The following is a 12,168-nucleotide window of genomic DNA, read 5'->3' as shown; positions in this document are numbered from 1 at the left end:
CGGCCGAGACTCAAATGGCGTCTTCAAACTTGGGACTCAAGATTTTAGCTCGTACAAAGTCTGACATTTGCCCAATAGTGTGTTGGAAATCTGAAATAATGTTCTCGCGTTCATGTGATATGATATCTCAAAAGCACGGCGGGCACAGTGCCGCAGCGGGCATATTTGAATGAAGCTTACATTGCAGCCCATCAGCTTTGGCGCCGTGCATCGCTACGTTCGTATATGAAATACATACACAGTGAACCAGAAAACCCAGCAAAAATCTGCAATTGACGCCCCCCAAAAGGTTTATACCATCATTTATTTACCCAAAGATTTCACAAGATGGCAGCAAAGGACTACTTTTGTCCAAATGCCAGTTCGTTGACCCCAAAATGCCACCAGATGGCGACAAGGCAATACAGTTCATAAGCAGTGCGGTGGTGCTTTCACTTGCAAGTTGACCACGCTCCTAACGCATCTCTCCCCATTCAATTGCACGCAAATACTTTTCATCCATTCCAGATCCACAATGTGCTCCTCCTGGTGTGCATGCCTTGGCCACCAGGGGGCAGCATAATGCGGACACTCAAACATAGGCTGCGAAGAGTTTCACAACTGACTCAGTAAGCTGCAGTAATATTATTTGCAGAGGATAAAGAATATATGCCCGTGGGTTTTGTCTGTCACGTGTTGCTGCACCCTATGTGTTCAAAAATCAGTTGCTGCTAATGTTATTAGCTTGTCTGTTGCGTTTTGCATTGAGTGTTACCATGAAGCTACAAATACGCAATGTGTCATTCTCTTTGTTTCATTTTTACTTTGACAGTAAACTTCAGCTGGGAGTGGCAAAAAAAACAAACATCTTAAAGCCTTTTTTTTTTTTTTTTTCAATGAATAATTCACTATCTGCCAAACTACTAGTGAGTTTTCTGCCCGTATGATTATCTCAATTTTTTTGCTTGCAAGTCAAAGCAAAAAAAGTGGCCGAGCAAAGGTTCATACCTCAAAAAGCTTGTTGGTCAAGTCACTCGTAAATCGAGGTACGACTGTACTATCATTTCTTCAATGCGTACAGCATATTGCATATGACCTTCTATCTTTCGTCGAGCACCTACTGTACTTTCCCGCGACCATCATTTCATTATTTGAAGGCGATATCACCCGGGCTCGGTTCCCGCATGTCATTTCTGGTCGGTTATGAGCTCGCGGTAGATTCGGTAAGAAGATATGCACAATGCGGCGTTGGAATGCGTGCGTCTAGACGTCTAGCGAGGAAGTAAACACTTGGAGTGGAGTCCACGGGGGGGAGCAGGATTATGACCCATGCCAACCAACATGCCGCCACTCATTTTGGTTTTTTCTTACCTTGTGAAATGATTCTATGAATGAAGACAGGTGTTTGTGCCCCACCCGAAGCCATCGCCCCACCGCTTAAAAAAGCAACTCCACCTGAGTGTGGGGCTTGGGTTAATCCCGGGAGACATTTATAAAAACCTCTGAAGTGTGCTGCTGAATTGTGCGCTTTGTGAGTTTAAGCCGAAGTGGATTTATTGGGTTTTTTTTGTTTTTTTTTGGGGGGGGTTGTTTTGTATAGACAGGGGCTGTGTGTTTAATGTGGTTATATGGCGCCACGCTGCAACTGCCACTATGACACAGGCGGGACTGTGCAGCGCAAAGCAGCGCCGTCACTGCGAGCGTGGCCCGCACCCTGACGAGGACCGGGCATGTCCGGATGTGGACTTTAATCCAGGTGTGCGGAGACTGTTGTTGTTCGGTGGTAAAACAGAGAAAGGCAGAGTTTCTACTAAGGGCCTGAGCATGTGGTGCCGAGGTCGGAAATGCGAAAGTTGAAAAAGCCAGTTTCACTTGGCAATGTCAAATTTGGAAGGCGTTGTTCAGATCAACACGAAGGTGCTTTTGGTAAAATGCATTTTTAATGAATGTTTGCAATTCAGCTTTGAAGAAATCGTGGATTTTTTTTCAGTATGTATTTTTGGCGCCATCTGGTGGCATGTTGATGCTAAGGAACTGTTCTAGTGAGTTGAGGAGCTTGATTTCGATACAAGAAGTCCTTTGTCGCGGTAATTACAGTACAATAAAGCTTTTACGTCAGGGGCGTCAATTGCTTTTTTGCAGGGTTCACTGTACAGGGACTACAAGTGTAGCAGTAGGGTTGAATTTTCCCTTTGTGGGAAGACTTGCTTTCGCCATCTTGTACTTGTGCGTGTCCCAGCTGAAATTCCTGTTACCTCCATGGGGTGCTGACAATTTGTGGAGACCTGCCGAGAGGCCTTCCTGAGGGTGTTGTTGTTGCTGCTGCCCAAATTAGCATTCTCCACCCAGCAAAACTACCTCTTATTCGGTCACTTCCTGGGCCTGGCCTGACTCTGCGTGTTCAGCCACACTGGCCGAGTTGTTCTGGAGCGGGGCGGATCCCACATAAAAAAAAAAAAAAAAAAAACACAAGAACTATTTTTATAAGTGCTCCTGCACCCGACCGCGCTCCTTGCTCACTCGTTCGGCATTCCGGCGGTATTTATATTTCCCTCCCGTGCTGACGAGCCTTCACACAGACTCTGGATTCAGCTCTGCAAGGTAGGCAGGACTCCCGCTGCCTCCCCGCCATTGGCCAGCCCTCAGGTCACGTGGCCACTCCCCCCCCCCCCCCCCCCCCCCCCCCCCCGACCTCTGTGCCGTCCCGCTCGGCTCACTCTAGGATTTTTGCACCTCTGTGTGAAGTTTTCTCTGTGGGGGTACCAGGCACTCTTGTGTTCAGCTCAGCATTTTTTTTTTGCCCCCTTGGAAAATGTTTAGAGAACTCCCGGAGTCCTCGGGCAGCGAGTGTCTGGGTAGCATGACCCCGGAGAGCCGGGACATCTACCTGAGGATGGACCACCGTCGTAGGCGCTCCGGCTACAGGCTGGGACGGATCATTGCCAGGCAGCAGCTCCTCCAGAGGATAGCCGGAGGTAGGGGGGTCGTGGGAGGAAAGCCTCAGTGGAGGGAATGCTGGGAATTGGTAAATTGGTCCCAGATGGCAAAAGCTGGCCGACTCTTTTGACTATTGTCACGTTTCGATTTGAGTCATTTGTTCTGCTTAAGCCCCGGTGGTATCTGTAGAGCGCTTTCAATTGAACTGCAGATTCAAGAAGTCTTTCCTGTCATGTGGACGATATTAAACATATGATTTAGAGCATTATACAACTTCAGTCGTTGCAGTTCCACTTACGCCCTGTAGGCGTCGTTATCCTGCTTCCAAGCCGTTGCCGACTGTCAAAACAAATCAAGAAGAAGAAGGCGTTTCTGTGTCTGCGGACCAGGAATCTCATGCTGATAGCATGACACATGACAATATTAACAACAAAAGCGCACGTCTATTACATCTGTGGAATTCAACTTGACAACTAAGTCATTCAAATACAATTTATACATACAACAGTCATTGCCGTTCCATTTTTTTTTACTCCACCCGAGCGGCAGCCCAAGTTGGGGCACTCGTAAATCAAGATAGCGCTCAACTTGCACGAAACCTGGTTAGGAGGCAGAACGCCTTCCATTTTAGAGTTCCGTGTTCATTTCCCTAAATTCCCCCCAATTCTCATCCATTCCCATGAAAAATGTCCAACTTTAAAAATGATTTGCAAGCCTAGCCAGAACGGCTAATGCTAAAAACAATGCCGTGTGCTGCAAAATGATAACGGATAACGGATTTAATTCGTCTTAATTCTTAGAGTGAGGAGGGAGCAAGGGAAGGAATGAGGAGTGAGTCATTGTTGTGTTCCTTTCCACATCAGCTGATTGTCTCCGTCAAAAGGTCGCCTCCAGTCTAGCGTGCTGACGTGGGTGTGTGCGCGCGCGCGCGTGCGTGCCGACAAACTTGACCTTCAGCCAACAACAGGGTGTGTTCCGGGTGCAGTAAATAATTCCTATTGACTGACAATAGGGAGGCAGATAAGTCGGCGTTATGTAACAAGGTGGGAAGCCACGGCCTGTAAACACTGATGAGATCTCGCTGACAGTTTTACGAGGTTGGCGGCACTCGATCCGACGTGGCTTTACTTGCGTGTCTCTTTCCGTTCACCTGGAGATTTATGGAGGTAAACGGGGAGAAATGTTTGCTTACTAATTGAGAACGGCCAACGTTCTTCGTCCCACTGTTATGAGCGACCTCACTCTGGGAAGGGTTTACCAACGATATGGACACTCACTCATATTCAACATTTATCTGTTATTGCGTGGACTATTTTGGATTATTTCAACTTCTGCTCATTTCTGTTGTGCAAGATGGACAAGGAGGTGGTTATCATGCAAAACTGGCAAGAGGAGCGATGGCATTAATTGTACGTCACTACGTTGTGCTCATGCATGTCCCCGTGCGTGATGAAGCGTGCCATTGACGTCTTCATTTTTACTGTATGGATTATTGGTAGTGCTGTGTTTCCGTTTATTTCTATTGTGCAAGGTGGCTGTTCTGATGAATAACCAGTGAGAGGAGCCATCGCATAACCATGACACGTACAATGAACTGATCATGTGTGACCAACCTTACCGTATCGACTGTGGAATATTTCTATTTGTTCTGTTTATTTTTCTGGGCAAGTTCGCGGTACCGATTCATGACTTAATGGCAAGAAGATGGATGGCATAGTAATATGACACGTACACTGCGTGCGTATGTGCCAGCACGATGGACTGCTTTATGACTCTGTGAATTTATCAGCTGTGCTCCATCTTTTTTGGACTGTAGATTATTTCTAGTTGATGGCTTTATTTCTATTGTGCAAGGTGGCACAATTAAATTAAGCATGAAACTGACCATACCTTGACCTTTTTCAACTATGGATGGTTTCTCTTCGTTCGGTTTATTTCTATTGTGCAAGGAGGCCTCACCCTATTATGAGTAACCAGCCAGAGAAGCCGTCGTATAATCCTATACTGTACATTGTGTGCGTATGTGCCCTCACGGTGGACTATTTGATGACTCTGTGGATTGAGCAACTGTGGTGTAGCGTTTTTTTGGACTCTGGGTTATTTTTCAATTGTTCCGGTGATTTCTACTGTGCAAAGATGACGGTTATCATGACTAAGTGGCAAGAAGAGTGATCGCATTAGTCGTGGAATGTACACAAGCAGTGCTTATGTGGTTTAAATGTCCCCTACAATGGAGTTTTTTGGACTGTGGATTGTTTTTCTCTTTGATTTCTATTGTGCATGAAGGCCAGTTATCATGGCTTAAAGCTGCCAAGGGGGACGAATAGCTCCACATTTGTCTGACGTTTCTATATCCCGCCAGTGAAACATGTCCCGGTATTTCAGTCCGAATGGCAGCATTCTTTCCCAGTCATGCTCAGCAGCTCTGGTGAGTCAGGCGCCTCACGCGTATCGCCGCCATGTTGCTTTTTGATGGGAAGATGTTGCCATCTGAGATTTTCGAAGCACGTGCCGTCACGTGAACCTCAAACTCTTGACGGATGACAGCCGTCTGGTTTTGACAGCAAACCCGCAATTTAGGGTCCACTCTGAAGTGGTTTCTGTTATCTAAAGTTGTGTCCGTTTCCCTTTTCTCCTTGCTAATTGATTGTAAGCTTTGTCAAAAAGAAAAAAAAAACCTTGTTAATTACATTTTGTACTTTGATGCAGTGATTCCAAACCAGTGTTACGTCATCACTTCATTGGTTCGAGGATTCATGATGCATGTGTAGCTGCCTGGTCCACCTCTGGGTTGATTTATGCTAGTATCTGTGCTAATGCTACGATGACGTGTCTTGCGGTGCATACACGTCATTTTTTAAACCAAAAAAAAAAGTTGTGGATTATAGCTTTAAGCTGCCGACGTTATTGGTAGAAGAGCTTCTTGTGTTGTTCAGTGCTAGCGTCTGTGCTAACGCTACGATCTAGAGTTGTGTGCAGTGCTTGCATGTGCACTGTGCTTAGGGTCCACTAGACGGCATAGCTGTGAGGGAAGTGCTTTAGTAAACGCAGTGACTATTCCTCACTGTGACTTTAATGATGTATTTTCACTGTTTTGTAACAATGGTATCTGTTGTTTCAAACTTTTTAAAATCATTTCAAAATGGTTTAATGGGAATCTTTCAAATAAAATAACCAAACTGCAATTGAAGAATGTTTTGCTACGCCGCTAACCGAAAGTGTGGCTGCCCTTTCTTTGTTTCTTGGGGAAATATCTGATTTACAGAGTGAACGTCTGCCATATAAAGTGTAGCAAAGTTAACTTTTGCTAACGTTTTCAATATATTTCATAACTCTCTCCTGTGGTCGTGTTTTTATCGGTACGCATTCTCAAGTGCAACATTTACGCAATTTTCAGCGCCCCAAATAATGATTGCTGTTATCCGTAATACTCGAATAGCGGTGTTTTGGCCTCCCGCCGATCATATCTCGGCCCCTTTCGCTCGGCCTCACCTGGCCGGAGATAACAGCGAGTATTTTAAGAGAGTGACTGCAGCACCGTGTAAAGTTATGGCGCATAGATCTGCATAAATAGCGGCGGCGGCGGCGGCTCCTGCATTCCAGCCTGCTGTTGACACAGCAGGTTGAAAGTGAGTGAGTGGTGAGAAGGTGTGGGGGGGGGGGGGGGGGGGGGCACTTTGCCCCCCGAACCCCCACCCCCGAATTCCAGCCAAGCATGTGAGGTCTGCATTTCTGACATAAAAATAAAGATAGTGTATGCATTTCAGCACGTTGAGCTGCAGGACAGCTGTGGCGTAACCAGTGCTGAAGTACAAAGAACACAGATTTGAAAAAAACAGATATCTGTACTTTCGTAAAAGTGGCTTGTTACTTTTTTCGACCTCCACGGATGATGACATGAGGTTAGAAAAAACAAAACAAAAAAGAAGGGAGGCTGGTGTGTTGGGGAACGGGAATGTTTCCACGCTTTTCATTTCCTGGAAACCTTACTTTGTGTTTTCAGAGTCGATTGCGCAGTTTCATGTTAAAAAAGGGCCGCCTGTGTTTGTCTGGAGTCGGACTGCCTCGGTCCGGGTGACAAAAATCTGTTCACACGCACAACAAACGACTGCTTCACTCATCAGTCACTGCTTTTATCGAGTTCTGGACCTTTTGTGCATCATATGCTATGAGTAAATATGTAACTACTGTGTATCACTTTGTACAGTTTGTTGTATATGTGTTTATTTGGATTGCCAGGTTGCCGTTGCAAATGAGAATCTGTTCTGAATTGCCTTAACTGGACAAATGAAGATGAACTCAATCAACCATTCTATTTGACCTACTGTAAAAATACACCTGCACAGGCCGTTCAAGGAATTCCTCGCTGAGAGTGTCAATGAGTACGATCATCTTTGCAGAGGCGGATTTTCTTTCGTATTGTAACACATTGCAATGTGTACCTAATGAACTGTCTCAGAATTTTGTTGCATCAGGATATTGCAGCACTTTTGAAACACCCCGCTTTTCCTCACCGGGCTTCGTACAAATATTCGCAATTCACGATTCCAAAAGTTCTTATTAGTTATTTGTTTCCCCCGCGGAACCGATGCCGAATCTTACCTCGTAGCAGTTTTGATCACTTTCTGAAACAGCCCAAGGTGCCCTGTCTGAATTGGAAAATGTCAAGGAAGTAAGTTGAAGTGATACATCTCCACGGAGAGACAAGCTGTGTGTCGGGGAGGAGCTAAGTTTAGCCTGGGTTGTTAGTTTATGGGGAGTCTTCACCACATTTTTTTTCCTGTAAGTTTTTGTAATTCTATTACTCTATATTCTATTATTACATTACTTTCAATCATAACAATAAACAGTCTGCTTAAACTAATACCACACAAAAACAATGACTCGTTTATTTTTGGTTATCCTTGGGATTTAGATGAAGACCAGAAGACATTTTATGACCAATTTATGCAGAAATTTGCGAAATTCCAGAATGTTCACCTACTTTCTCTTGCCACCGTACAGTGAACCAACCAAGGCCTGCCTCAAATTGCGAATATCTGCGAGTCATTTACGCCGACCCAAAAAGGTTTAAAATTGCCTGACGGCAAAATACTTTTTTTCCCCCTGAGACTAAGCTATGACGTGACTAAAGGAAGTTCCTCCCCTCACTCCAACATAGTCCCTTGGCACCAAGATGGCACAAAAGCAATATTTTTATATTAGACATGGCTTAGTCGCAGATTTTTGCTTATCCCCATCCTTGGCGAATATGTTTGATTGTTTGATTGTTTGGCCTTGCCGGACGTCGACTCTGTGTCCAATTTGAGAAGCACTTGAGCGCGATAAGCGTTCGAGCAAATTTGGAGCCCAATTTGTGTCCTTGTGCTGACAAGTGTTTGGAACGCTCTCGTCCGCCTCTCAAGAATTTCCCCTCAATGGCGCACTGGCATGCGACCCAAATACTGTAACTCGGAGCCCAGCGACGAGGCAGCGTTGTTGTTGTTTGCTGGCTTCACAAGAGCCTATTTCATCTTTTATTCATGAACGGGGAGCTTTATGCGCTCGTCGTTGTGATGCAGATTTTTTTTGTGTGCCGCTTTCTGAGGGGTAGTAAATAGTGACTGGGGGTCAAAATAGAAGAAGCCATTTTGACAACGTGATTAGCTTGTGTGCGTACATCCGCCGCCGCGGTCTCCGCACTTCAAATGCATGCGCCTGTGTTTTGTGCGCCCCCGGGGATGTAAATTTGACTTCACGCCAACGAAGAAAGTTGGTCCCAGCGACCTTAAGGATTTTCTCCCCGCGTGTTTGAGAGGGTTTTGATCACCACTAACCCTCAAGAGAAAACATATGAACAAAGGCAGCGCTTCTCAAACTTTGTACACAAAATAGTACCTCAAAAAACACTAAGCTCTCCAAGTACCACCATCATAAACAACATTCAAATTTGGTAGTGTCGTAGGTGTAAGTGGTCCTCGAAAACGATACGGAAGTTTTCCTTCCTAAAAAGTATGTTTAAAATGACTGCAAGCATCTGGAAATGTATGCACTTCGCATTACCATTAACACTGCGCTTATATTTAGGAACATTGAAAAAAACTGTGAGAAGGCTGTGGCTCGGTTGGGACATCCGGTCGTCCAGTGAAGGGTCGGCGGTTCGAATCCCGGCTCCGACCGCCCGCTGTCAAATCGTTCCTGGGCAAGACACGGAACCCTGAGTTGCTCCCAGTAGGCCTGGCATGGCCTGGCATGGCCTGGCATGGCCTTGCAGGGCAGCAGCTGCCCATTAGCGTGCGATTGCTCGCGGGAATGCGAGCCCATTCCCTGAATTGAACAAATCAACTTGGCCAACTTAGTTTTTAGCCAGACAGGGTGGGCGAATAATTGTGATTACAGTGATTACAGTGTTTTTTTTGGGGGTTTTTTCGGTCCTATAACCCACAAATAGCAGGAGTTGGCTGTAATAGCTGTCGACTGACAGGTACGTGAGAAGTCACATTATACTGTACGCTAATATAAATAAAGCATTCATTTGTTGAGGTAATAATGCCAAACTTGAGGGATTAGCCTAAAACCCAAGACGGTCTGAATACCTCTCCATCGGCAAATGCCGTTTTATTGCACTTTCAATCCATTGGTCTGTCCTGACGCAGAGATGGAGGCATGTACTTCATCTCCGTGGCATAAAGCTGCGTAAATCCTCTCCCCTTCTATTGATTCATGGCTCGGGCCTCCAGGGGGCAGCCCGAGTTCAGTCCTGCACTTGGTGCAGGAGCAGTCTGGCTAATCATTGACTTTGAGTGCACATTTCACAAATGCCCAAGTCTGCACTGTAACAGGAACGTACGGTCACACATTAACTGGAACGCAATCATGGTGGGAAAAAAAGTAGTCCATTTGGAATTTGGCCATTCCAAAGATGAGGAAATATTGCAGTTACTGACCTACCTGTTATTTTGCTTATCTCCAGTGGCGGGCAGTAACTAAATACACAACTTTGCTACTGTTCTTACAGTGTTTATTTTTCTCACAACTTTTGACTTTTACTCCCGACATTTGACAACAGATCTCAGTACTTCCTACGCCTTACTTTGACAAAATAGGCACGTTACTTTTTACAACCTCCACATGTAATAACAGTGTAAAAAAAAAAGATGTACAGTAAAAAAAGATATGATAATTGACGTCTTGGGAACAATATTTTTACTTTCTACTTTTGTATGTAAGTATATTTTAGAGTCTGTACATTTGTACCTTTATTTAAAGTAAGTAAAATATGAGCGAGAATGGCAAAAAAAAAAAAAAAGCAAAAAATAAAATGCAAAAAAATGTGTCACAAAATATTTGTAATTCTTTCCATTCTATTTTATAAAATAGTAGTTAATTTATAAATCAGTTTAAATGTTCCATCCATCCATCCCTTTCCATCCGCTTCTCCTCACGCGGGTCGCGGGCGTGCTGGAGCCTATCCCAGCTATCGTCCAATCAAGTGAAAAGAAGGTGTTGGCGTTTGGGGGGTGGGGGGGCTGGAATGGATTCATGGCATTTGCGTTCATCTCAATGGCGAAGGTTATTTGGGGTTTTTTGGTTTTTGTTTTGTTGTTTTTCAACATTCCAAATTGAATTGAAGGTCGATTTGAGACACGAGTGATTCGATTTACAAGCATGGTCATGAACAAATGAGACTTGTAAGTCAAGGCAGCGTAAATGTGCCCCCGTGTGGTAGAGATGAACATTGCAACACGTGAGCCGCGTTCCCCTCGCGCCGTTTCGTTAATGACGGCTTTTTACGATGGCGTTCCCGAGAGGGCTTTCTCACGGTGGGGGCCCTTGTTCTGATGTCGCCAGCCCCCACCCCCATCTCCGGCTCCCCTCTGACTCTTGCCGAAAGAGCGAGGCGACCCCACGCTGTCCCCTCTGGGACTGGGTCCAAATGTGATGGACCTAATGGAGAGGAGGTTCTTTTTTTGGACTTGCCCCCCCCCCTACTTGTATGTTCGAAAGGGGTGGGGAGGGGGGGGGGGCAGTCTAATTCGTTCCGTGACCATACTCTTGTATTTCAAATGAACTTTCCCAGTTGAAATCAATTAATTCTATTTTTTTAGTTAGAAAAATACAGTATTGTTCTGTAAAAAAAAAAAAAAACACACATGCAGTAATAACATAATTAAATAGAATATAAAGGATAACATATTTGTACTTAATTGGTTTTATTCATTTTATTTGAACTTAATCTACTTTTTTTTGTTAAGCTTTCCTCGCTCTTCACGTGTTCACGGACAGAGTTCTGCAACTTTGAAATGATTTCAACGCTTGCGTTGAGTACATCGTAGAACGACCGCGCTCATACTGCTTTGCCAATTTGACGACACGCACACCTGGCGGAAGGGTTTCTAGGATTTCAAGCTTTAATCCAGTATATGCATAACCGACTTCCAGTTCAGTGACTGGCGAAGCGGACTGGATCAAAACAACGGGAGACGCTAAACCTCTGCAATGTCTTTTTCTTTTTAACACAAGATGTCGCCACAGAGCAACCAATGACGACAGTATTCGATCTTGAGGCTGCGTTCATGTTTACATATATCATATAATATTAGTAGAAATAAATTAATTATGTTTATTTAACTTTTGTCCGAAGACACCAGCCATGAAGAAAACAATTTCCGTACGTTCGGCTTCAAACGATCATGAAATCGAATCGTGGTCCTGCTCGTACTCGTAGCACGGACAGGACGTCCGCCATCTTGTTTTCCGAGTTTGGTCCCAGGACGATTCAATGGACGTCATCCACTTCTTCTTGTCACTCACGTTGTTAGGACTTACGGTCCAAAATAAAGGCAAAATATAAATACCTGTACTTTCACTGCGAGGGTAAAAACGTGAACTGACAGTGCGTGTTGTGAAGCTTGCTGCCGCCATCTAGTGGCGACGTTTCTAAAGCAGACTCATACGTCAAATTTGGGGTCGCACCGATAAACCAAAAACCAAACAAACAAGCGATGGCCTGCTCTCGCGCTCCCCCGTCAAGATACCACAGTAGCGAATTTTTGGAAGCTCTGCTGAACAAAGGGCATTGCTGTGAATTCACGGATGTGTTATTCGGCTGTCTCGGAACAGCAAATGACAGTGTTTGTGCGGGCTATCAAAGGGAGGGAGGAGGGGAGCGCAGACGCAAAAGCGTGTCATTACGAGCGTTTCGCCACTTCTTTACAGTAGGTAACGTGCGTGGGGACATCGCGATCACACTCAGTAACTTGATGTTGCTCG

The 12,168-nt window shown here is 45.0% G+C and overlaps 1 protein-coding gene across 4 annotated transcripts in view; it reads left to right on the top strand.

Moving 5' to 3' along the window:
- stard13b (StAR related lipid transfer domain containing 13b) overlaps positions 1–12,168 on the top strand; it is a 66,380-nt gene that overhangs the window by 32,779 nt on the left and 21,433 nt on the right. Inside the window, exon 1 of one of the 4 annotated variants that reach the window (XM_061782221.1) lies at positions 2,713–2,954. The exons of the other annotated variants lie outside the window; for them this stretch is intronic. Coding sequence (XP_061638205.1) covers positions 2,792–2,954 — 163 coding nt within the window. The 5' untranslated portion in view covers positions 2,713–2,791. Of the gene's footprint in view, positions 1–2,712; positions 2,955–12,168 lie in introns of those variants that run through there. 4 annotated transcript variants of the gene reach the window in all.

This window comes from Phyllopteryx taeniolatus, chromosome 8, assembly GCF_024500385.1.
Source record: "Phyllopteryx taeniolatus isolate TA_2022b chromosome 8, UOR_Ptae_1.2, whole genome shotgun sequence".
Classification (NCBI taxonomy): Eukaryota; Metazoa; Chordata; class Actinopteri; order Syngnathiformes; family Syngnathidae; genus Phyllopteryx; species Phyllopteryx taeniolatus.
The sequence above is the reverse complement of the archived record's forward strand: the minus strand, read 5'-3'. Positions and strand labels throughout refer to the sequence as shown.